Source organism: Gopherus evgoodei, chromosome 16 (genome assembly GCF_007399415.2).
Source record: "Gopherus evgoodei ecotype Sinaloan lineage chromosome 16, rGopEvg1_v1.p, whole genome shotgun sequence".
Lineage (NCBI taxonomy): Eukaryota > Metazoa > Chordata > Testudines > Testudinidae > Gopherus > Gopherus evgoodei.
In genome coordinates this window covers 13,944,321-13,968,781 of record NC_044337.1, presented here as the reverse complement: position 1 = coordinate 13,968,781, position 24,461 = coordinate 13,944,321, and the positions used below count along the sequence as shown (strand labels likewise).

The following is a 24,461-nucleotide window of genomic DNA, read 5'->3' as shown; positions in this document are numbered from 1 at the left end:
ATTTGGACCTTAAGCACAGACTTAACGCTAAGCACCGGAGTAAAGTACTCAGGTGTTTAAAATTAAACCAATGCCTAAATGTTGGCAGGATTGATTAAGCGAATAAAAGCTGAAAGAATGTTTCATCATTTGGTCTGTTTGGTTATCGGACAATGAAAACAGATTTGTCAGTTTCAGTGGGTGCGTTTCTAGTCGGTTTCAGGAACTAGCCAGGGTTTCAGGAATCCTGCCAGAGAGGTTTCAGTCCAAACAAAATAGGGGTGAAAACATTTTTTATTAACCTTTTCCCATAACATAAAAAAATTACAAAATTTTTTTTTAATATTTATAGAACCGTTGTATTTTTTACCAAATCCAAATCCTGACCCTATTCTATTTGACAAGTCTCTTTAATACCAGCTTAGTCCTCTACACAATTAAAAAAAATTAAAAAACAAATATGCACATGCTCTCTGAGAAGGATTAATAAAGATTTCCTCAGTCAATACATGTAAGTGGAGTCGAATGAAATGAGTCTTTTAACACTGAAATGCCACCTTAAACTCCAAAATTGTTCCTGACTTCCTAGATTTTCACCCTTAACAATGGACAACAGCAGAACGAGGAAGACACATCTCAAGGCTTGCATGCACTGGGGGTTTTTACCGCAGAGTAGCTACAGCCATGCAGCTACACCAATGCAAACCCCTCCTGCAGCTGCTCTGCACCAATGTGAAAAGTTTCAAACAGGGATACGTCACGCTGGTGGACACTGGACGTTTTTACCAGTGTAGCTATGCTACTGTAAAAACCCCTAGTGTAGAAAAGCCTTCAGGTCCAAGATTGGGGAGGTTCACACAAAAGAAAAAAGAAAAAAAAATCAGAGACCCTGGAGGAGTTTGTAGGTGTCAGCTATTAAGCATCATTAGGAGAGGGGACTATTGGATAATCCACGCAATCAAAGGGAAAGAGAAAACAAGGTATTTCATTCTCATTCCTATGCAAAGTTACTGCCAAGTGCATTTCCCTAAACAGCACTGGACTGTGACTTAGAAGACATGGGGACTATACCCAGCTTTGCCACTAGCTTGCTGGTTGACTTGGGGCAAGTCACGGCCCTGCTCAGTGCCTCAGATTCCCCATGTGTAAAAAACTGGGATAAAATACTGATTTTCAAAGCGCTTGGAGATCTACTAATAATAGCACTAAGAAAATATAGGTATTATTATTATATTACTTACAAAATGGGTTGATCCCGCAACAAGCCGTACGCCCTCAACTTAGGGTTGTCAACCCTCCCGGATTGGCCTGAAGTCTCCCGGAATCGATTGATCTCCCAGTGACTACTGAAAGCAACCCAGGAGATTTTAATAGGATATTTTAAGAAAATCACATTACATCAGGCTGGGGAGAAAAAATCTCCCAGAACAACTTCAGTCAGAGTTGACACCCCTACCTCAACTACCAATGATGTCAAAAGAAGGGCAGGAATGGATCCATGTAGAGTGTCTTTGCAGTCGATTTGTAACATACCTTCAAACAGCCAAATACTAAGCTCCAGAAGGACGACTAGCACAGCAGTCCCCAACCTTTTCGTCTGGCGCCCGCCAGACGAAGGACCGTGCCAGCGGTCAAGCATCCACCAAAATGCTGCTGAAATTCGGCAGCATTTCGGCAGCAATGCCTCTGGATGACGCCGCTTGCCGAATTTCGGCAGCATTTCAGCAGATGCTCGATCATCAGCCAGGACGCGGGTGCATTTAGATGCCCCCACGGGCCCCATGGCACCGGGTTGGGGACCCCTGCACTAGAAGGACAGGGTCTCCTTTCTCTGCTGGATAACCAGTCCCAATGTTTTCAAACCAGAATTAAAAGTGGGTTCTCACTTTAAAGCAAAACCAAAAACTATACAAAAACAAGCTCTTGCACACCTGGCTGTGAACATTAGAAAGAAAAACACTGAACTGCTTGTACAGGTTATTTCCTTAATGTAGCTCACAAACTGCTTCTGATTAGTGTTTATGGCACATGTAAGTAAGGTTTGTTCTCGTACTGTAATAGAAATCACTTTGCTGTATGTTGGGTTGGATTGGCCTGTACTGCATTTTGAGACCTTGCTACTGGTTTTTGTACTGACATCTTTTTGCTGTCCTGTTTCTCTAGGGGTTAGTTCATTCTCTCCCAGCTCTCCTGCCTGCTCCCTGTGCTTGTCCAAGTGACCCAAACCATTGGAGTCAATAGAAAGCCTCCCGTTGCCTTTAATGGAAGGTCCCTGGCACCAGCCTCCTCTCTCTCCTTCTCCCTTCCTCCCTTTACAAAAGGGGCCCAAACTTACATTCCTCACACACCCAACGCTCCCAGTGATTTCTGGGCATCGAGTGTAAGGAACACAGGAGCAGGTCCAAGTTCTTCGGACACTGGGTCCTGATTCTCCATTCGCAGCACCGTAAAAGAGTGAAGAACCAGGCTCCCTGACTTTCCCGGGTTCTGTAAGACACAGGGCTCAGCAAGGTTCTTAAGCTCATGTCTAACTTTAAGCACATGAGAATTCCCACTGAAATCAGTGGAATTACTTATGAATGTAAGTACCTCATGAACAGAGGCCTAAAGCCCTATGTACATTTACTACAATGTATAAGAAATAATCTTGCCAGTTTGGTGCACGAGCCTTCTCCTCTGTACCACTTGCCCTCTAGATTAGACTTCTTTTGACTCTCCATCTCATCAACTCCCCATCTATTTTGTAATCTCAGCTGAAAGCATATGCTTCCTCCTTCGCTTACCCCTCTTCATTTCTCTCTCCCTCTGCTATACTTTTATTTTTTTGAGCTGTATTATGTAACTGTGTAATACATTGTAGGACCTAGCTTGTATGAAAGATGTGATACAAAAATAATATTTATACTATTTTTCATGATGCTCGTCCCTAGAGTGGCTGAGCATCCCACAAGAAACATGAATGAATTTATCTTCACAACATCCTGGTGCGGTAGGGAAGTATTTAATATCCTCATTTTGCAGTTGGGGAACTGAAGCACAATAAGATTAAAGCCAAAAGTTCTAATCCTGCAAATTTTTATGCACAGGCTTAATTTTGCAGCTGTGAGGGCCCCATAGAAATCAAAGGCAGTGCCCATGGTAAGAAAATTAACCATGGGTTAAGTGTTTAGAGGATCTGGTCAGAAGTTTTCAAGAGTATCCTCTCTTTTGGGGTGTCCAACTTAGGACCTCCAGGGCCTGATTTTCAGAAGTGCTGCACACCCCAAAATTCCAGTGTCTGGGAGCAGCAGGAGAAATCATGAAAATCAGGCCCAATGGGTACCAAGCAAGGCAGCCAAAAATGGAGGCAGCCAAACCTAGAAACCTCCTTTGAAAAATTTGGCCCAAGGTCACACAGGAAGCATGCGTCAAAATAAAGTGTAGCACTCAGGTCTCCTCCATCTCCGTCCTGAGTCTTAACCACAAATACCATCCTTATTACTGGAGCAGGCCCATTTAAGTTAGGGGGAGCTCTTGTTTTTATCGGAGATTGATCCTGCAAGGAGCTGGATCTTGAGAAGGTAGCTGCAAAGATAAAAATGAGTGCAACGTAATTCAGAAACTAGCAGGTACAACCTGGGGTGCATCGGCATCCGTGTTGTGAACACCTGCAAACAATAGCACTTTTATATGCAGTAACTGAATATTGTGCACCGGTATGGGGCAGATGCAGCCACATGCGACTTGTTGACACCCAGCTGATGCAGTGACATGGGGCATCACTGGAACCCTTGAGTTGACTCCAACACTACGGCTACCTGTTCTGTCTAACATCGCTCCCGCACCGATACACTGAACTGCTGTGACGCTCCACAAAGCTCAGTGAATCCAGGAAAACAGATGTCTTCCTATCCATCAAGACCTCAACAACGTCCCCCTCCAACGTCGTAAGTCCCGCAAGCCTTCCGGGGAACATTCGCTTAGCCTCATGCAATCAGGCTACAATCAGACGGAGGCTTGGAAAGCAGATTGTGCTAAACAAGCCTTAAAAAACAAGACCCTTGTGCCGCATCCCACGCAGAAGGTTCCTGGGTTCGACCTTCCACAGACATGTTGGTCAATCTGAACCAAATCCAAACCGACAGTGGTAGATGTGGTCATCTAATGCACAAATGGAAAATCAAGGACTTCCTGGAGTGTGAGGGTGGCTCCCCACAGCAGACCTTCACACATACCCTCACCTACTGCCCAATTTATAAATATGAAGGAGACATCACTGCAACAAGCTCTGCTACTTCTGATGTAGCCATTTGGCTCAATTAACTTCAGGTGAAATTGTAATTGCTGCTCTGCATCAACCATACAAAAGAAGACGACGTTAATGAAGCTACTAACATGGTAAAGCGAGGAGCCTAGGATCAGGCCCTAAAAAGTGCTTTGTATTGTATCCATCATGGACAAATCCAGATAAATAAAGCACAGTCCAGCTTCCGCAACCCATCCCGCCCACTCTGTAGAAGCAACACTGAAAACTGTAGCTGGCTGAAATTTGTCATTTGAATTTTTTTCCCCCAATGAGAATGGACTTGTTCAATCAAGATACATGTCCATGGGAAACAGCTACGTTCAATACCATGCTTTTTGTTAAAAAATAATAATAAGGAAAAAAAACAGGTGGGAGAGAGGATGCCATAATCAAAAACCAAGAAAGCTGGGGGGGGGGGAGGAAGAAGGGAGGAGTTCAGCCTAACTCTAGGTCTTTTCAACAAAATCCAAAAAACTTTTGAAGAAAAATTTTTAATCAGAAAAAAAAAACATCTGGGAATCGGCAGTTACCAGTGTCGCTTCTTGTACAGGACTCCCCTCTTCCTCAGGCCCTCAGCCCTACCACACCATTCTCCTCCTGTTTCACTGCTCTTGCTACTTGTCTTTTACTTGGGTTTTCTAGATTGTTTTCCAAGGTATTATGTTTTAACTGTTTGTGCAATGCACCAAGAGTACATAAAATACTGTTAGCTGCAAACATTGTCAGTGGCAAGATCCTGAGATGGTCTTTCATTTATAAAATATTTTTATTATTCTACTGGTATAATCATATTTTATAAATAAATGAAAATAAGAGGTTTCCCTTTATGGTCAGAGGCTTGGATGAGATGGTTTTCTAGGGCCTGAACCATGAAACTGGAGCCAGGCAGGGAGCCCCATTGAAGTCAGGAATGAGTGTTGCCTTAAAAAGTGGGTTTCTGATTCTGGAGTAAACTTACACACCTCCTAAAGGTCCTAATTCTGCAAAAGTTCCAGGCAGGCAAACCCCTGGGCATGCACAATGGGCTTGATCCTGCTTTGATTGAAGTCAGTGGCAAAACTGCCATTGACTTCTACGGTGCAGGATCAGGCCTCGATTCCCTCCTTAGTCAATGGGGGATCCGTGCTGGCGCAGCGCGCGTTGCAGGATCGGGGCCGAGGTGGTTGCAGGATCGCGTCCACAGCTGGTGTTCCCGAAGCCCAGCTCCCCGTGGCGAAGAGACCTCGAGGTATTTCTTTGTACCTTCTGCGGATAGTAACATTTCATACAGAACGTGGGAACCGACGCGGGGCGGGCACATCGCCCGCCCTGCCTGGTGAACTCCCCGGTCTTTTAGGGCGCTCACATGCTCTGTGTTGCCGGTAGGTAGGCTGGAGCCATGTGCTTTCCCTGCCTGGCCAGGTGGGGGCCGGATCACACGCCCAGGAGCGGGACTTTCCAGCTCTGGTCTCTAGGATTCTGTTAGTAATTAAATATTCAGTATTTTTATTATTGCATCTCCCCCCTCTACCCGGTCCTACCTGCTGGAAGGAGGGAGAGAGAAGCCCAGAAGCCACCCTGCGTCTCAGGCCAGCCCCCTCTCCCCGCACATGGTGACCACTCACCTGCCAAGGGAAGCAGCGCAGCCGCGGGGAAACCAGCCTCCCCACCCGGGGGCATGACCCGTTGGTGCACGTGTCCCGTCCCCCACCCATCCCCGGCTGCAGCCCCCCACGCCCACCCCGGCTCGGGCTGCCGGCTGCCGCGGCGGCTCCTCTCTCATGAGAACATTCCAGGCAGCAGCCCCAAGTCTGTTAGGTATTTGAATAGCACAAAGGAACCGCCTTCCCCTGATTGGCCGGCCCGGTCTCTGCTGGGCGGGAGGCGGCTGCCCGTCAGGCCGGGCCGGGCCCGGCGATAGGCTGCGGGAGCCAAGGGCGGGGCTGGGGAGGACATATAAATAGCGGGGGCTGGGTAGGCGAGCGCTCATTGCTTTGCGCTCAAGGTGAGGGCGGGTGGCGACGGGGGTGGCGGTGGCACGGGGGCGCACCGGTGATGGTGGCTCCCCTCGAAGCGCTGGCGACCCCCTGAGAGAGAGCGAGACCCCCCCCGCACACCAACAGCAGACCCCAGCCCCTTCCCGGCCCGGGTGGATGCGGCCCGGGGTGTCTGGCTGCCAGCGCGGAGCGAACAGATGCTGGGGGGCCGGAGGAGGATGGAGTGCGCCCTGGACGCCCAGAGCCTGATCAGCCTCTCCCTGCGCAAGATCCACAGCTCCCGCACCCAGCGCGGGGGCATCAAGCTCCACAAGAACCTGCTGGTCTCCTACGTGCTCCGCAACGCCCGGCAGCTCTACCTGAGCGAGCGGTACGCCGAGCTCTACCGCCGCCAGCAGCACTACCAGGAGGGCGGCCTCCTGCTCGGGGCGCCCCCGGGCTGCGCGCCCGCCGGAGAGATCCCCCCGGAGTTCAGTCCGCTCCAGCTGGCGGCCGAGCCCGGGGACCCGGAGCCGGGCATGCAGCAGCCGCGGAGCTGCGGGCTGGGCGGCGCGGCTGGGGGAGTCCTGGGAAGAGGCGGCGGCGACCTGCTGGAGGTGCCCGTGTGCGCTGCGCTCCTGCCCGGTGCGCCCCAGGAGGACGAGCCGCTGGAGCTGCAGCCCAGCCCGCCCCAGCAGCCACAGCCGGCGGCCCCTTCTGCGCTTCGCAGAGACTCTTCCCCCGGCTTCTACCGGGGCGGCGGCGGCAGCGCTTCTCCGGGGCTGCTTTACCCGGTGCCGACGAGCTGTGACTTCGGCAGCCCGGCGCCTCCGGGTTCGGCCATGAGCGCAGCGAGCGGCGGCGCCTCGGCGCATTGTAGCAGCCGCACCACGGTGCTGGACCTGGACACCCATGTGGTGACCACGGTGGAGAACGGCTACCTGCACCAGGACTGCTGCTCGCAGTGCCCGTGCTGCTGCCAGGGCGCCGCGGGACTCGGCGCCCCGCCGCCTACCCCAGGCACCAAGCGCAAGTACTACCCGGGGCAGGAGGACGAGGAGGACGGGGACCCGGGCGGGGTGGCAGTGGGGGGCGGCTCCCTTTTCTCCCCTTGCAGCAAGCGAGCCCGCTTCGAGGACTTCAGCCCCGAGCAGCCCCCGGACTCTTCCAACATCTCCAACTTGATCTCCATCTTCGGCTCCGGCTTCTCGGGGCTGGTGAGCCGGCAGCAGGCGGACTGTGAGCAGCCCCTCAACGGGCAGCTGTGCGGCAAGCAGGCGCTGGCCAGCCTGGGAGCCTGGACTCGAGCCATCGTGGCGTTCTAGGGGCGGGGATGGACGCGGGGGGGAGCGATCCCAGGGACACGGACTCCAGAGGGGCCCCTGAAACAAAGAGGGGGCGGGCGGGGGAGGGGAAGCCGAGCTCATGTTTTCTAAACTGTACAATAAAAATCGCAGATCTTGGGACTTTATTTTTGCAGAGATGAAAAGCACCTATTTAAGTATGCCGTGTGTCCGCTCGGGCTTTATTTTGTATGGAGTGCGGGGGCGACTCGAGCCCGGGACCCTGCCACGTGAGGCGAGGGCTGCTGCCCCGGGGAAGCCGTGTGCGCTGGGGAAGAGTTTGGAGAGCTGTGCTTTTCTGCCCCTGGAGGAGCTAATGGGGCGGGGAGAAGAGACGCCGAAGCTTGCAGAGGCCGTTGGACTAACTCTGGGGGACTCTGTCTGCAGGTCTGGGGAGGGGGGTCTAAGCGGGGAGAAGGAGCCTACAGAAAAAGGGGAGCCAAGTGTGATCGGGTCTGTTAAACCGACACACTCCTCGCTTGTCCCAGGCAGGGGGAGACGGACCCCGGGCGCGTTTGCAAGGTTCCTAGCCCGCGGGGTGGATTAAATCCTTCCGTCTCCCATTCAAAGTACTTCATTTAGTTCCATTTTCCTCTCCCCTTCCCACACCGCCAGCAGCAGCGTGGGTCAGTGCCTCCCTCCAGCAGCGCCCTTCTGCGGGAGCAGCCTTCCTCTCGCTTGCTCTACTTCAGCCTTTATTTAAAAAAAAAAAAAAAAAAGCCGAAGGCAGAAATGAAAACATTTCAACTTTCCTCACTTGCCAGGAGGACTGTCTGCTGCGACCCCTCTTCCTACCATGCGTGCCAGGGTAACCCTGCAGAGCACAATAGCTTCTCCTGGGGGAGGAAGAAGGGCGGTTTTCTCTTACCCTCTTCCACTCTTCTGGCTGCTCCATGGGACCTGTAGTCCTGCCGGCCTACGCTTTTTAACCGGACACAAGTTTGGGGACACCACGGCAAACTACATTTCCCATCATGCACAGCTCTGCAGTCCTCCTTACCCCACCCTCGCTCAGTGTTTGTGTACCTTCACCTAGGTGTATGTGACTGCCACAGGTAAACGTGTTAACACTACTTTTAACGTCTCTTTGAATGTGGTATGCTGGGGCTTTTAGTTTTTAAGTTTGACTGTTCTGGTTTCAGCCTTCCAAACCATAAAGCCAGCATTGCTTGGTCTTGTGAAGAGATCTGTGGCCCCTTGACTCTCTCCACCTTTTTTTAATTTTACATTATTTTTAAAAAAATAAACCTTTTGTTGTAAAAAGGTGTTTGATTTTTGTTTTTGCAGCCCTGTCATCCCAACCATCACAGTATAAGCACTAGGTGTACTAGGGAGCCTTGCCAAACGTTTTTTGTTGTTTTTTTTTTCTTCATTATATCCCTGTATTTTTGTGCGGATTGAATGGAATATCACCGGATAAAACTGTTCAGATTTGTTTAAATTTATAATCTTAATAAAAAGTCCATTATAAAGTTTGTGGTGGTCTTTTTACCTGGGCTTAACCCTCTTCGCTCTTCCCAGTATGATGCTGGGTTTTGCATAGTAAGGGTGAAATCGCTGGAGCTCACAGCTTGGCTATATGAATGCTTATACCAAAGGGCTTTCGCCTGTAGGCTAGATCTATAGATCCCACCCTAAATTCTTTGGGGTGGGGGGAGATTACCTGTAGCCTGAACTTCTTTTTACTAGAAGCTGACAAATCTTTAGCTTTCAGATGAGTGGAGATGCCACTTATTCAAAGTTTCCCAGGGGGGTGAGTCTCAGGTGACCCCTACATAGATTAATTGATCTCCAGCATTTGCTTAAAAGGCCCTGAACTACCCAGACAACAGCACTTCTACCTACAGTAGGAGACCCTCAACTCAACAACAGGGAGGTAAAAACGCTGCATATTTTTTTTTAATTGCCTAGGCTTATACTGTTCCCAGGTCTTAACTGTTCATCTACTTCAAGACAATAGGAGGGTGGAGATAGGGATATTTCAACCACATAAATCAGATCTGCTAGGGACAAGTGCCTGCTCCTTGCTTAAAACCAGTTTAGACCTACGATGCCTAGTTTGCACAAAAATACTAGCACCAGAGTGCACAATGCCATTAGCCCACCGACGGGTTTCCTAGTCCACAAGCTGATCCATATTAAAAAAAAAAACAGATGGCGAGGGTCTGAAGAATGGGTGCACGAGGAGTGAGTATTCTTATCTCAGCCTAGGCAGAGAGCGCTAAATTAATTCTATCCCCAACCCTGCCACAGCAGCAGCCTGCTTTTCTCGCCTCATCCTCCCTGATGTGCTTGTGAAGTTGGGTTGGTTTTTTTTAAGTTGCAGTTTGTTATCACCACTCTGTGCCACTTGGTGGTGTGTTTTATTTTTTTTAAAAAAGACACCACACAAAAAACCCAAATGAAGGAAGGTAATCAAGGCTCCCTGACCACCTACAGGCTGACCTCAGAAGAGGATTTTGAAAGCCCGTGCAAAAACCGTGCAGATTTAGAGCAAAATCGACCGCTGGTGCTGCTGCTAGTCCAGGTTTTTTAGAACAGAATCGCTACGATTTCTCCTGTGAGCCCGGGGGGCGAAGAAACTGCCGATGACTGCAACGATTCGAACTAAACCACCCCCCTCCCCGCAACGAAGTACTGTGCTTTCCTCTCCAGAGATATGGACTGGGGGGATGCGGGGGAGGGTTGGAAAAAATCGCATTGGAAAGGCACAGTCAACAGGAGACTGCGATTAGTCAAGCAGAAATTTAGTCGATTATCTCGAGCTTAATCACAAGGTAACAACGTGCGTGTGCGTTTACACACCCCCAATAATCCAGCTATATAACGTTTAAAGTACAAATCGCCCTGTGTCAGCCTGGAATTACTGTGGGGCCCGCTCACTGGGGGTTGGAACTCTTCTCCCCTACACCAACTTTCTGGCTTTGTTGCGGGCAGGAGTCTCCTGTTCTGTCGGTTTCTTTCTTTCGCTTCGAAGTCTCCGAAATCTTTTTTGTAGGATTATTGTTGTGATTTGATTCCATTAAACCTACCCTGGCTCTCAGGCGAAGCCAGTTGTCAGAGCTCCCCCTAGCGCCAGTTTTGGAACACTGCAGCCCTCCCGCTACTTCGGGGGACTGGGAAAAGACGCTCCGACCTGCCCCCTCTGGCAGAGGCGAGTTTTGGGGAGCGGGGGCCCGGATCGCGGTGGGGCTCGAGGGCCGGGCCACAGCCAGGATGGCCAAAGGCGCGGGGGGAGCAGCAGCGCCTCGAGCCTTTTGTTAGAGGCGCAAAAACTGGCCCTTTTCCCCTGGCAGAGCTAAACAAACCGACCCGCCGCCCCGGTCACTTTGCGCAGCGCAGCGCACAGGGGCTGGCGAGCGGGGTGCAGAGCAGGGATCAGCCCTGGTGCCAGGGCTAGAAGAGGCGCTTGCTGCGTCTCCCCGCCTCCCTCCCCCATGCCTGCAGCACAAATCGCTCCGGGGGAAGCGAGAGAGATCAGCGAGCGACTGAATTTCCTCGCTCCGCTTTAATGAGGATGGATGTGGGGTGAGGGGCCCCGCGCACTCTCCTCTCTATGTTGCCCCTTTAAAGGGCAAACGGCTTTCTTTAGAAGTCCGCTCTTTGCTAGCAGCCTCACACCCTCCCAACCCTCTGCCCAGATTGGGGGGGAGGGGGCGAGGGGCACTGCTGCTCATGGGTGCACCTGGCTCCCTTTCCCACCCCACCAGCCCATTGGCCAGCAGCAGCTCTAGGGTGGCTGGGAGAGTCCCACAGGCCCTGGGTTTGGGCTGCCCAGGCAGCATCTGGTCCCCTGAAGGTTTGATGCCTCCAATTTAATTATCATGGGCAGGCTCCAGGCCCCAGCACGCCAAGAGCATGCTTGGGGCAGGATGCCCGCGGGGGGGGCGCTCTGCCGTTTGCCCAGAGGGCAGCAGGCGGCTCTGGTGGACCTCCCGCAGGCATGCCTGCGGAGGGTCCACTGGTCCCGCGCCTCCGATGGAGCTTCCACAGGGACACCTGCAGGAGGTCCACCGGAGCCGCGGGACTGGCGAGCGGCAGAGCCCCCGCCGCAGCGTGCCTCCGTGCTTGGGGCAGTGTAATGGCTAGAGCCGGCCCTGATCATGGGGACCCAGCAGCACCCCTACACTTAGTATGCAACACCTCCTTCCACCCAAGAGTGGCACCAGTGAGGGGCCACCAGAGAGGCTCGGCTGTTCCATCCTTGAAGAAGGTGGATGGGTGCAAAGGCTTTCTGAAAACCAAGACCTAGCCCTGCAGAGCCATCTACACTTGGCTTTCCTTCTAGCACATAAGAACAGCCATAATGGCTCCATCTAGCCCAGTATCGTGTCTCCCATCAGTGGCCAATACCACATGCTTCAGAGGGAATGAACAGAACAGGCAATTATGGAGTGATCCATTCCTGTCATCCCGCATCTGGCAGCCAGATGTTTAGGGACACCTAGAGCATGGGGTTGCATCCCTGACCATCTTGGCTAATAGCCACTGAGGGGACTTATCTCCAGAACTATGAAAACTACATCCCACCCCCTCTAACATGGACCCTGGAATGGTAGCATGGCTTCAGTTAAAACAAACGCATCTTCTGCCAACGGGAAGAAATCTGACACTTCTCTTTTTGCTTAGGTTTTGTGTCCGGGCAAAGCATTGAGGTCACAAGTGCTTTGGCCCATTGGGAAGGGTTTGGGGCTGGTACTTACACCTTTTTGGGCCACGCTTTGTGACATTGGGCTCTTGCTCACGAGCGATTGCTTGGCTAACTCATCCCACCTCTCCTGGGATCTCTGAGAGGCTCTTTCTCTGGGTCATCTCTTGGTGACCTCTCCCCCATGCACCTTGTGAGAGAGAGAGAGAGAGAGGCTTGTTGGTGATGTGTGTGAAATCCTAAGCCAAACCGTTCTAAACAAAACATCCACCACCTTCCCCTGGGAAATGAGACAAGTCCTGCCCCCTCCAGAGTGGAAGCTGGGGTGGTGAGTGCCCGCCTGATACATCTCTACCTGCCTGATGGAGAGCGCTACCAAAGTACTGTCCCCATTTACACTGGAGAGAGAATTTAGTTCAGCGTCCAATGCGCTTAGCTCTTTGGAAGGTCTGGCCTTCAGTGATTTGCCCAAGGACTGTTGGAGGCACAGGGGGAATAGAACCCAAGTCTCCTGAGCCTCTTGTAGAGCTGTGATGGAGGCAAGGGACTATTTCCACCTGGTATCACTAGTGTGATGTTACTAATCTCACAGCTGGGGGGAGGAAGGAGGCGTGTCTAGCAGCATCTTTCACCTAGGGTTGCACTGCAGACCATAAGGCTATTGAGATGTGCAGCCATTCATCCCTCCTTTCATATTTTCTTCTGATCTGCTGACCCTCCCCCTGGCCCCAGACACTGTAAGGGAACATTTTTGCTCTGGGAACACAATTCTCTTGGGACAAATGGTACCTCCCCTGGCTAGAGTGTGTCAGGGCACAGAAAGTCCATGGGGGAGTGCAGTGTAGATTGGGGATGAGCAACTGTGTTATGTCACCCTGGAAGGAGACCATGGAGGGATTCATATCTCAGGACCTATGGAGGTGTAAACCCACCTGTCCATCCATCGGCTCTGGGGGTCACTGCTAGTGCAGCTTTTCTTGCTCTCTGCCCATTAGTGATCAGAGAGCAGGGGTCCCAAAGCTAATGACATGACCCTTCTTCACTTATGGCAAAACCCATGACTCACTCAGCGTTCCCAGAGAGCTGGGAGTGAGTAACTGGAGAATCTCTCCACTTGCCTATTTTCCCGTAACCAAGGGAGGGACTGACCCCTTTTGCTGGAGACCAATTGCTACCTGCTGAAAAGATCTGTGCTGAGGTGGTTTGACACAGCAGCCAACTGGTGTCTGTGAGAATACAGCAGAGCAGAGACCTGGAGCTTTTCAGACCTATTCCGGGGCATCCCCAGGGTCAGTCATCTCTGTGGGGTACGGCTTAGCAGTGTCCACCGAAGCAGTGGCTCCCCAGAGAGTCAGATTGCCCCAACCCTCTGGTTCAGTTTGGTGGCAGAATTGCAGCATGAAGCCCACTCCACATCACTGCCCAGCTGTGGTGCAAATGGCCACTAAATACAAATATGACCCTGCTGGAACCTGACAACTGATGTCCAACCACAGCTCTTCATGGGTCTATTCTACGGGAAAACTGGGACACCTTCCTGCCTAAAGGGAGCAGGTTCTGCTGGAGGAGATTCTCTTGAGGCATCACTGTTAACATAAGCAGTGGCTTATAGTTCTGCGATACTTGAAAATACGTTTCCCCCTTCCCCCACCCCCAGTTCAATGGGAATCTGTAGCTGCAGCTTGTCAGACTCTGTGGCCAGAAGTTTTATTTTAGGGGCGTCTTAAACCACAGGGCCCCAGCTGGTGTCGAGTGGCTCATTGGGATTTTCCAAACCCTCAGCAGCTGGAGAGATTTCTAACGGACTCTGCTCCAGCCACTCTGGGAGGGTGGGAGCTGCCTCCTTGCCCTGTTGGAGGAAAATAATATTTCACCCTTCTCCAGTCCCTTTCATCAGGGAATCGCCAAACTCTGTAGGCATCCTCATTAATCCAGCCTCACAACAGCCCTGCTGCTTGAGGCAGGAAGAGATTGTCCCCCCACTTCCATATTACAGAGGGGGAAACTGAGGCACAAAGCCATGCCGGGATGTGCCCAAGGTCACATAGCAGGGCTGTGGCGTAACCAGGAATCAAAGTCCTAATTCTCCGCTTAATGAGAGGACCTCCTAGTTCCCCGAACACACACCAAACCTTGAAGCCATGAGTCATTCACTGAAAGGTTCCCATGAACTAGCTGGCATAGTTCTGCCTATTGCAACCCCTCCCGCAACCAAGCCACCTTCCAGCAAACCCTGGTGCGTCAAACAGCCCTCTCATTTTACTCTCTGGTGCTGCCAAGGTCCCTCTGGGACAGGGATAGTCAGTCCCACAGCCTGCTTCAGAAGCTTGTTTTAAAATTCCCCAGCATTTCCCTCCTCGAGGCCCTTAGTATAAACAGGCTGCCTGAACAACCGGTTCCTCTGCCTTCCAGGGCTGCAACTGCAGGAGGAAGGAGTGGCTGGTGGAGGCTTCACCTCCTGGGGAACTCTGTGGCCCTGTGCTCCAGTGGCTGGATACCTTCCCCCAGCCTTACCCACCCCACAACCTGTAGTCAGCTTCCTCCCTACTCCTTCCTATGGGCAAATCAAGCCTTTCCACACTTCCCAGGATGAAAGTTTCTTTGCCTTCTCCTGTGGACTGAAACAGACAAGAGGCTGCAATTCACAACAATGACAAAGTTCCCCCCCTTCCCGAAAAAGTAATGGACTGCTGGGTTGGGTGGGGGAAGGATGTGTGGGGAGAGCAAAGGGGCACCCATAAGAACCCCATCCAAAAGGGAAATAAGTAGCTCTCCCAGCCCAGGCGGGACTGTTGAGTTCCTGACTTTTTTGGAGGTGAATTCATTTATTTATATATTTTAAACACCACTACATGACATTTCTCTTCTTAAGAAGGCAGCAGCAACCCAATCATACAGTCTCTCTCCTGAAAGCTGAGCCTAGAAACTGGAGCCTTATCTGCATATTCATAAGCCCCTGATAAATTAATCATGATGTCAGTAGCATTCTGGCTGGAAGGGAGGAGACAGTGTAAGGTTGCTCTCCCCCCCCCCCCCCCCCGCCCACAGTCTCTCTCTCTTCCCCAGATAATTTTTGTCACTTCATCGTAAACCCAGAACCCACAGCCTCTCCCAGGCTACAGGCTAGGAGAGCTGTGCCCACCTTGACAAGACAGGGCATAACTTGCCTTCCCTCCTGGCCTCTGATCCCTTAGAGATACTTGTGAAAGAGGCTGGAACAGATGGGCTGGAGTGAGGGGAAGGACACAGGGTCTGGCTGATCTCATCCAGAGGAAACCTGCACATCTCCTAAACCCTGGGGGCGGGAGGGACACACACACACACACACACACACACACACACACACACACACACACACACACACACACACACACACACACACACACACACACACACACACACACACACACACACACACACACACACACACACACACACACACACACACACCATACTAATCTTGTGGTTTCTCTTGCATCCATGACTGAAAGCTTTCCAGCCTCAGAGACCTGGCGTGTCAGAGCAGAATTAGAGACATTGCTATTTATCCTGAAGGAATCATTCCTCCCCTCTCTTCTTGCTGTTATTCCTCCTTCATTCCCAGGCTTTGTTCCACTTTTGGTGCTTGACCAGTGGAGACCAGGGACCATGGCCTTTTGTTCTTGGCTGTCTGTGCACTAAGGTAAAAGGATCTGGATATGGACGTGAGCAGCACCAATGTGCCCACATCACTGGGGAGTGGGGGGAAGGGAGGACCACACACATTCACGACACCAGTATATTCCAGGCAGGCTCAAGGCCACTACTGCTTTGACCTAATGATCTAGCCTGAATCTCTCCAGGACTGGTGCTGAGACCTTACTGGGACGGGAACTTGATCAATTAGGTTTGCAGCAGAACCGGAGAAGTCAGAGGGAATTGTGGGGGGAGATGAAGAAAGAGGAAGTTTCCTCTTTCCACCAGTTTTCCATGCAGCAAAAGTAGCCACTGTGCCTCTGAGCCAGGACAGACTGATGGCTGTGGATGAAGAAAAGCAGAGAGAAAAAGCCTGTTCTTCACTGTGCATAAACCTCTCTCCCTCCCTGGAGTGTCTGCTGTCTGTCCTTGGGAAACAGAACGAAGTAAACAAACCCTAGACCCTAACCTGTGATTGTAAAACAACAGCAGGCATTTCCTTCCACTCAGAATGCTCCCCACGGGTTAGATCAAATGCATAGGTCTCTCCTGGGCCCCTTTAGTGTCTCTTGTCAGAATCCCTCATTTTCTGGTAGGAGTCACCTTGCTCTGTCAGGGGGCAGATGGAGACTCTTCCTTAACAAAGGAGGGAGAGCGTTTGCTTACACGCTGGCCCCTTTAAGAAGGGGCTTGGAGAGCAGTTATTTTAAGAAGCTGCTTGTGCCTGGAGGCCAGTGCCTTCCTAGTGTGGGTCTCTATATCTTTGTTGTCCTCTGTCACACTCCCAAAACCTACCAGTTGGAACTAAAGCCAAGCTGAGTGCAGGGCAGAGCCATGGGTTGGTAGCAGGCCTCTTTCAGAGGATGCAGGTGTTGTGCCTCCTGTGAAGTTAAATTCATCCGTCTTAGATGAGTTCTGGTAGCACTGGGAGGCCCCAGCTAAGCTCAGGACCCCATTGCACAGGCACACACAGGGAGGCAGTTCTGAGGTGCTTACAGTCTACAGAGCTAAAACACAGTGGGTGTGTTACTATCCCCATTTTACAGCTCAGGAGCCTGAGGCCTAGCGAGCCCGAAGTCGCACAGACTCTGCGGCAGAAGTGGAAGTTGAACCCAAGTCTTTTGAATTTAACAGGGCCTTAACCACAAGACCAACCTTCCCCACCCGGGAAGTGACTCTGAGCAGGCTGGGGAAGATCGAAGGAGTGGAGCGCAACTGTTAGCACCGAAATACAACAGACAAAGCTCAAGAAAATGTTTGACTTTTCTCTCCAAGGTGGTTGAAGGTGTTAGCTCTACTAACCAGATACCGGGGGCTTTAGGCAGGGGTGGCTCCAGGCACCAGCACACCAAGCATGTGCCTGGGGCGGCAAGCCGTGGGGGGCAGCCTGTCGGCTTTGGTGGCAGGTACGCCAAAGGCGCGGGACCGGCGGACCTCCCACAGGCATGCTGCCAAAAGCCACCCGACTGCTGTGCTTGGGGCAGCAAAATACATAGAGCCACCCCTGGCTTCATGTATGCCTCACTTCCTCCTCCTGGTTTTCCAATTTTCAACAAAATCAATAGGGTTCGGTCCATTCATAGAACAGTCCCTGAAAATCTGGAATTGATTGGATGTGGTGATTGTATTCCAGACACCGAGAAATGCCAATGAGTTGAACGTACAGCCTTGCAGGCTTGGCCAGTTGTTTGTATTGCTCCAGGACCCCAGTGTGCTAGGTGCTGGACAAGCACAGAAGAGGAGCAGCACCCGTACACCGTGGATGTAAAATACAGTCAGATAAGAGCTCTCCACTCATTTGCAGAAGCGGCAGCATGTTACACTTGCTTAGTTTCCACAGACGTAAGTGACCACACAAAGCGCTGGATAGCGGAGAAGCACGCTCAGGGCTGTCTGTTCAGCACCTTCACCAGCGTTGTTCCTTTAGGGTCTGATCCAGGGCCTATTCTAATCAATAGGAATCTTTCCATTGACTTCGGGGGATCTGGATCAGACCCCTTATTAAAAAGCTGGAAGCCATGAAATTAGTTTTCTGACCAAAGGTGGCAGAAACGGTCCCTCAACACCTGGTTAAGCTGTAGGTCAGACAAAGGAGCGAGTCACATCTGTATCTGGGATCAGGACAGTAAAAGCACTTTTCTATCTTAAGCTCCCCAAGATCGGCCCTTTCTTAAGCCCAAGTCTCCCTAGACTCCCTAGGTCCAAGTTCCAGATTCTTCCCCTTCCTCTTTCCTATCTCCCCATCTGTGTGAGTGTTAGCAGAAATATATTTTGGGATGTGCCTATGTTAGCAGATGTTTGAATTACTCCCATGCAGAGAGAACAGTAGGATAGCTGTGAGGGACAAAGCAATATAGTGTAGAGGCCATTCATGTTAGCAGTGTGTTTAATATGTTAGGTTTCTGTAGTGCTGGATAATTAGCATCTGAGCAGTAATTATTCACATTGACCTCCCTGTATTCTGCTAGTATGTTTGATGATTAATGCTCTTCTTTGATTTAAGCCCATCCCTTGATTTAAAGGGTTATTTGGTCTATCATGAAAGTTAAAGGGAAGCTGCAGAGTTATAGAAAATGTTTTCTAACCACTGCATCTAGTCACAAAAGAAAAAATATTCAACGAAATTACAATTCAAAATGTCTTGCGTGTAAGAAATTAATATTTAGCCAAAAAACACCATCCTGACATACAATGACACCATCTGGGACACAGGAAATAATCCTCAGTTTATGAAACACGAGAATAGCAAGAAACGTTTTTTTTAAAGGTAAGTTAATAAGAACTCTGTACTTCACATCTAGGGATCTGAGAGTACTACATAGACATGAATGATGCACATCTCAGACACCCCTGGGAAGTAGCTGACTATCCCTATCCTGACTTTACAAATGGGGGAAACTGAGGCGCAGAGCAGTGCAGACTTGCCCAAGGCCACACAGTAAGTCACTGGCAGAGCCAGGAATAGAACCTACAGTCCCCAAGTCTGTGCTTTAACCACTTGATTATGCTGTCTCTTATTTGCCTAGGAAAAGTACACCAGTATTTGCACAGCAGAGGCTAAGTCAGGGTCCCCAAAGGAAGGTCTGTGAACCCCAAAGAGGTCTGCTTTTGTACTCCCTTGTGTCTGGTAGGTTGCCTGTATTCCCAGCTGCTATTAATCATTAAAGCACAGCTAATGTAATGAACCAGATAAATACAAATCAATCACAGAACTCACCTTGCAACAACTTCAGAAGCTGCCTGTCTTCCTCCTGCCTCCAGGTGCACTTCCTGTGTCCACAACAGACACTCTCCCCACCAGCCTTCCTGTGTCTCCAGCAGACTAGCCTTGCTGCTGGGAAGCATCAGTGAAATGGCAGTTCTCAGCAAGAGGCACCATCACCCACAGCTCTGGAGATGTTGAATTGTGCCAGGTTGAAGATAAGCGCACATCTTCGGTATGACAGGCCCTTAGGGCTGGTCTACACTAGAAAATTAGATCAACCCAGCTACATTGCTCAGGAGTGTAAAAAATCCACAGCCCTGAGCAGCATAGTTAAGCTGACCTAAGTCCCCCTGTAGACAGCATTAGCTCAATAGAAGAATTCTTCTGTCAACCTAGCTGCCACCTCTGGGGGAAGTGGATTACCTACACTGACAGGAGAACCCTTCCTATCAGCACTGCAGCATACAGCGGTACAGCTTCAGCACTGCAGCTGTAGCATTTCCAGTGTAGACAAAACCCTCACCGTGGGAATATTAATTCAGCTACCTGAGGGGGCTAAAATAATTTCCCCTTATGGTCAGATCTTTGTTTTTCCTGACCCTACACACTGGTCAATAGTCAAAACAAGGTAGGTGCATAGGATGTGGCCATGGTCTAGCATCACCTGTGCGGGGAGAAAAAATCTAATGCCAGAGGGCTCTCTTTTAAGCAAAGTTCAAACAAGATCCCATGACTGGAAGGCAGCAAAGTTCAGACTAGAAATAAGGTGCAAATTCTTCCTTGTGAGGGTAGTGAACCATTGGGACACTGCAAGGGAAACTGAGTCTCCATTGCTTGGAGTCTTTAACTCAAGGCTAGACAGCTTAGAGAAATTCTCTCATTCAGCCACAAGTTATTGGGCTCAACACACAATGAGCCTCTCTGACCTGTATTATGCAAGAAGTCAGACTAGATGAACACAATGGTACTACCTGGCCTTAAGGATGTAGGACCATACACAGGGTTTGTGTTTGAGGATGGGAATGAAATTTCAGGGCAACTGGCCCCCTCACATATTTGATTTTAATATATCTCCACCACACTGCAATCTAGTGCATATCACAGGTGAAAAAGCCTGGCTTTCCAGGGGTAGTGGAACAGCTAGCAGCACCCAGCCAGGAAGGTGAACTTCCCCAGAAGCAGGCAAGCCCCCACGCTCCCTAAAGAGGGATCCCCACTATTACTGTAGCAGTTTTGTTTCCACCTCACTCTCTGGAGCCTTTGGATAAACTCTTTACCCTGCCAGAGCCCCTTCTACCTATGCAGCTCATTTCACATCCCAGCATTTTAAGCCTCACACCAGTCCCATAGGGCAGGCAAAGCACCCACTCCTTATCAGCCTGGAGTCTGCCTCTGCAGCAGCTGCCTTTATCCTGGTTTATATCCCTACTGGGACATTGATTGGCCTAGCCCTGGCTTATTACTCCACCCTCTACACCTGTGTGAGGGCTGGGCAGAGAGTTAACCCCCTACTTGCTGGAAACCAGATAGGGCCTGCACAAGGGAGAGATTTTCTTTTGGTGAGAAGTCATCCCATGCCTCACACACCCTAGGACTATTCTCCTACAAAAAGCTTCCCTCCAGCAAAGGGCTGACTGTGGCTCCCAACAGAGATTCTCTGCAAGAGGGAGGCATGAGCATCTGCTACAAGACATTTCCTTCCAGCCCAAGATCTACCATGAAATCCTGAACCCACTGAAGTCAGTAGCAAAGTTCCTGTTGAATTCAATGAAGCCAGGATTTCACCCCTAGTCTCTGGTCCTTGCCTGACCATGGCACTGTGCTGTCACTGCACTTCCAGACTAGCCCTTGTACAGGATCAATACATGCAGTAGTAGAGGTAAAGGTGAGGAAGGCTAGTAGAGCACTGTCCTGGCCTGGGATTCAGGTGACCTGGGTTCTAGTCCTTGCTGTGTTAAAGACCTCCTGAGTGACCTCCAGCAAATCACTTAGTTGTTCTATGCATCAGCTCCCCAGTTTAAAAATGGGATGATAATGCTTCCCTCCCTCCTGGGGGCCCTGGATAGGAGATAGGTACCTCTGGGATACAAGCACTGCCCCTTGACATATCATGGAATGATGCCCCCACAGCTCAGCTGGTTGAGGGCTCCATAGGTGGACTGTAGCTGAAAGAGAATCCCAGCAACATAAGGAGTGAGTGGCAAAGAATATGCTATCTTATCACAGAGCTGCACCTGACTGTGCAGTACCCCTACTCCAAGCCTTGACTCATAGACTTTAGGGTCAGATGGGACCAATGTGATCGTCTAGTCTGACCTCCTGCACAAAGCAGGCCACAGAACCCTACCCATCCACTTCTGTAACAAACCCCTAACCTATGTCCGAGTTATTGAAGTCTTCAAATTGTGGTTCGAAGACCTCAAGCTGCAGAGAATCCTCCAGCAAGTGACCCATGCCCCACGCTGCAGAGGAAGGCAAAAAACCTCCAGGGCCTCTGCCAATCTGCCCCGGAGGAAAATTCCTTCCCAACCCCATATATGGTGATCAGCTAAACCCCGAGCATGTGGGCAAGACTCACCAGCCAGCACTCAGGAAAGAATTCTCTGCAGTAACTCACATCCCATCCCATCACCGACCACTGGGCATACTTATCTGCTGGTAATCAAAGATCAATTGCCAAAATTAAGCTATCCCATCATACCATCCCTTCCCTAAACTTATCAAGCTTAGTCTTAAAGCCAGATATGTCTTTTGCCCCCACTACTCCCCTTGGAAGGCTGTTCCAGAACTTCACTCCTCTAATAGTTAGAAACCTTCGTCTAATTTCAAGTCTAAACTTCCTAGTGTCCAGTTAATACCCGTTCGTTCTTGTGTCTACACTGGTACTAAGCTTAAATAATTCCTCTCCCTCCCTAATATTAATCCCTCTGATATATTTATAAAGAACAAGCATATCCCCCCTCAACCTTCTTTTGGCTAGACTAAACAAGCCAAGCTCTTTGAGTCTCCTTTCATATGACAGGTTTTCCATTCCTCGGATCATCCTAGTAGCCCATCTCTGAACCTGTTCCAGTTTGAATTCATCCTTCTTAAACATGGGAGACCAAAACTGCACACAGTATTCCAGGTGAGGTCTCACCAGTGCCTTATATAACGGTACTAACACCTCCTTATCTTTGTCATATCAGGATGATGGCTGTACAGGGACCAGAGAGCTGCTTTGAAGTAGATCCCATCAACCCAATCACCTTTTAATTATCTATAACTGGGGTAAAGACAAAGTCACATCCCCTAAGGGTTGGGTTAGAATTGCAATGGCTCTCCTGCTGGATGATCTACAGACATATTCCTCCAGTGGTGGCTAGAAGCAGCCTTGTGTCCCTACGAGCATTAGGGCTGAGGGAAACTGTCTGTGGGTTGATGAACATTTTCACAATTTCATGTCGGGATTTTTTTTTTAAACCGCTTGCAAAATGTAGCTTCGTTTTCCCCCTTCTCTCCAAAACGTGGCTTTTGCATTGAAACACAGGACTATTTCACTGCATTTTTATAATGTGAACACCTGACGCTGACCTCAATGGCATTTTGAAGTGTTGAAAGTTTTGCTTTAAACCAGGACTATTTGCTCAAAAAAATCACCTCTTTTTGAGCGGGAAAAAGTCATGACATTTTGCGTGTTTTTATTTCCTCTTTGCAAGATCCAAGTATCCTCACATGCTTTTCATGATTTGTCCCAACTCTCTCTCAGAGCTCTGGTGAGTTAACGCCCAGTATGCTCCCCTTACATGCATCTCTTCCTCTCTGCTGTTGACTACAAACTACAATGTGTTTGTCACTACATCATCTTCTTATTATGAATGATTTGTATTGCAGGAGTAGCTAGGAGCCCCCATCATGGCCCAGGACCCCATTGTGCTAGGTGCTGTACAAACACACAGCAAAAAGATAGTCTCTGTCCCACATCTTAGTTATCAGGGGGATTGAACCAGGATCTTCAGAACAAAGAGCAGCGACCTTCACTGCATGAGCTAGAGAATTAAGCTCCTAATGACAAAGTGTGATAGATTCCTGTCAACTATGGATTACGCCTCAGGGGAGACATGGTGCACACACTGAACAGGGAGTTACAATACTTCACCCTGGCTGCTGTAGCTGAGTGTACTGAATCTGCTCTTTACCATTATCGTGTATCCTTTTAGAGCAATGTTTCCTGAGTTGTGATCCAGGCCTCATTGAGGGGACTTGTAGTGATTGCCAGGGACAAGCTGGTCTGACCTAGTGGTTAGAGCAAGAGGCTGTCTAATGGTTAGCATTGCAGTCCAGCCTAGTGGGTAGAGCCAGAGGCCAACTTAGCTGGTGGAGTCAGGAACCAGCAGTAAGCCAAGGTTCAGAGACAGCATCAGGCACAAGGCTAGGAACACACCTAGAGCTGAGCTTAAATGCAGACCTGTTGGCTCCTTGCAGCCATTAAGGTGGGTGGGCCAATCAGGAGATTCTCCACAGCCCGGGTGGGCTCTTTAATCAGCCTGAGGACTGAGCGGGTTAGTTCCAGGCTCAGCTGAGGGAACTCTAGCCCGTTGTTCCTGGCAGTGATAGTTGGAGCCTAGTTGGCTTACCCCAGTTGTGAGCGCAACTGTGGGAAAGTTGATGAAAAATGTATGAAATTACAAATTAATACACCAGACCTCTGCCTCCTCCAGGGGCTCCTTAAGCCACGTTGGGGAAATGTATTTATTTGCTTTGAAATGAATGTTGTTTTGTTTGTTTAGGACTTGAAAACCAGACACTGGTCCCAAAGATTCACTGAAGTCTATAGAGCCTTAATGGATAGCCAGGAGAAAGATGCTCAGTACCTCACGAGGGGCCAAATCCAACTTTCGCTGAAGTCAATGGAAAGTCTCCTCAGTGGGCATTGGCTCAGGCCCTTGCTGAGACCAGACTAGGAGGAACCTAACAGAACAGGAAAACTCAAGGTGATCCTGCTCCTGCTGAAGGCCTTTGCCACATCAGCTGAGTCCTAAGTATTTGTTCGGGCTCTTAGGATGAAGGCAACACTTATAGCAAAGTTCTGGAAACCCTAACGTAGGGAACAATCATAGGATCAGAGCTCAGATGATGGGAAAGACCTATCAGATCATCACCTCTCTCCCCCATGCAAGGGCAGAGGCACCTGGCAGAAGAGATCTCATATGCCAATCAAATATTCCTCCAATACCTGAGTTTGGATAAATGTTACCCAGAGCAGGACACACTTCCAGTCCTGATAATGGGCTTTCCTTCTCCTCCTGGAGAAGACCATGCATGTGTATTCTCTGTTATGCTGTAATGATTGTGAACCTTCAGTTTAATTACAAATTGGAAGACAAGAATG

At 50.1% G+C, this 24,461-nt stretch overlaps 1 protein-coding gene across 1 annotated transcript; it reads left to right on the top strand.

Annotated features, from left to right (window-relative positions):
• The first annotated feature begins 6,258 nt into the window (after positions 1-6,258).
• On the top strand, positions 6,259-9,020 carry IER5L (immediate early response 5 like). The gene has a single exon (XM_030535518.1). The coding sequence runs from the start codon at positions 6,438-6,440 to the stop codon at positions 7,542-7,544; it is 1,107 nt and encodes a 368-aa protein (XP_030391378.1). The 5' UTR covers positions 6,259-6,437; the 3' UTR covers positions 7,545-9,020.
• The last annotated feature ends 15,441 nt before the right edge of the window (positions 9,021-24,461 follow it).

Coding starts and splice junctions, on each gene's coding strand:
- IER5L (XM_030535518.1), top strand. CDS start 6,438: ATGCTGGGGGGCCGGAGGAGGATGGAGTGCGCCCTGGACGCCCAGAGC.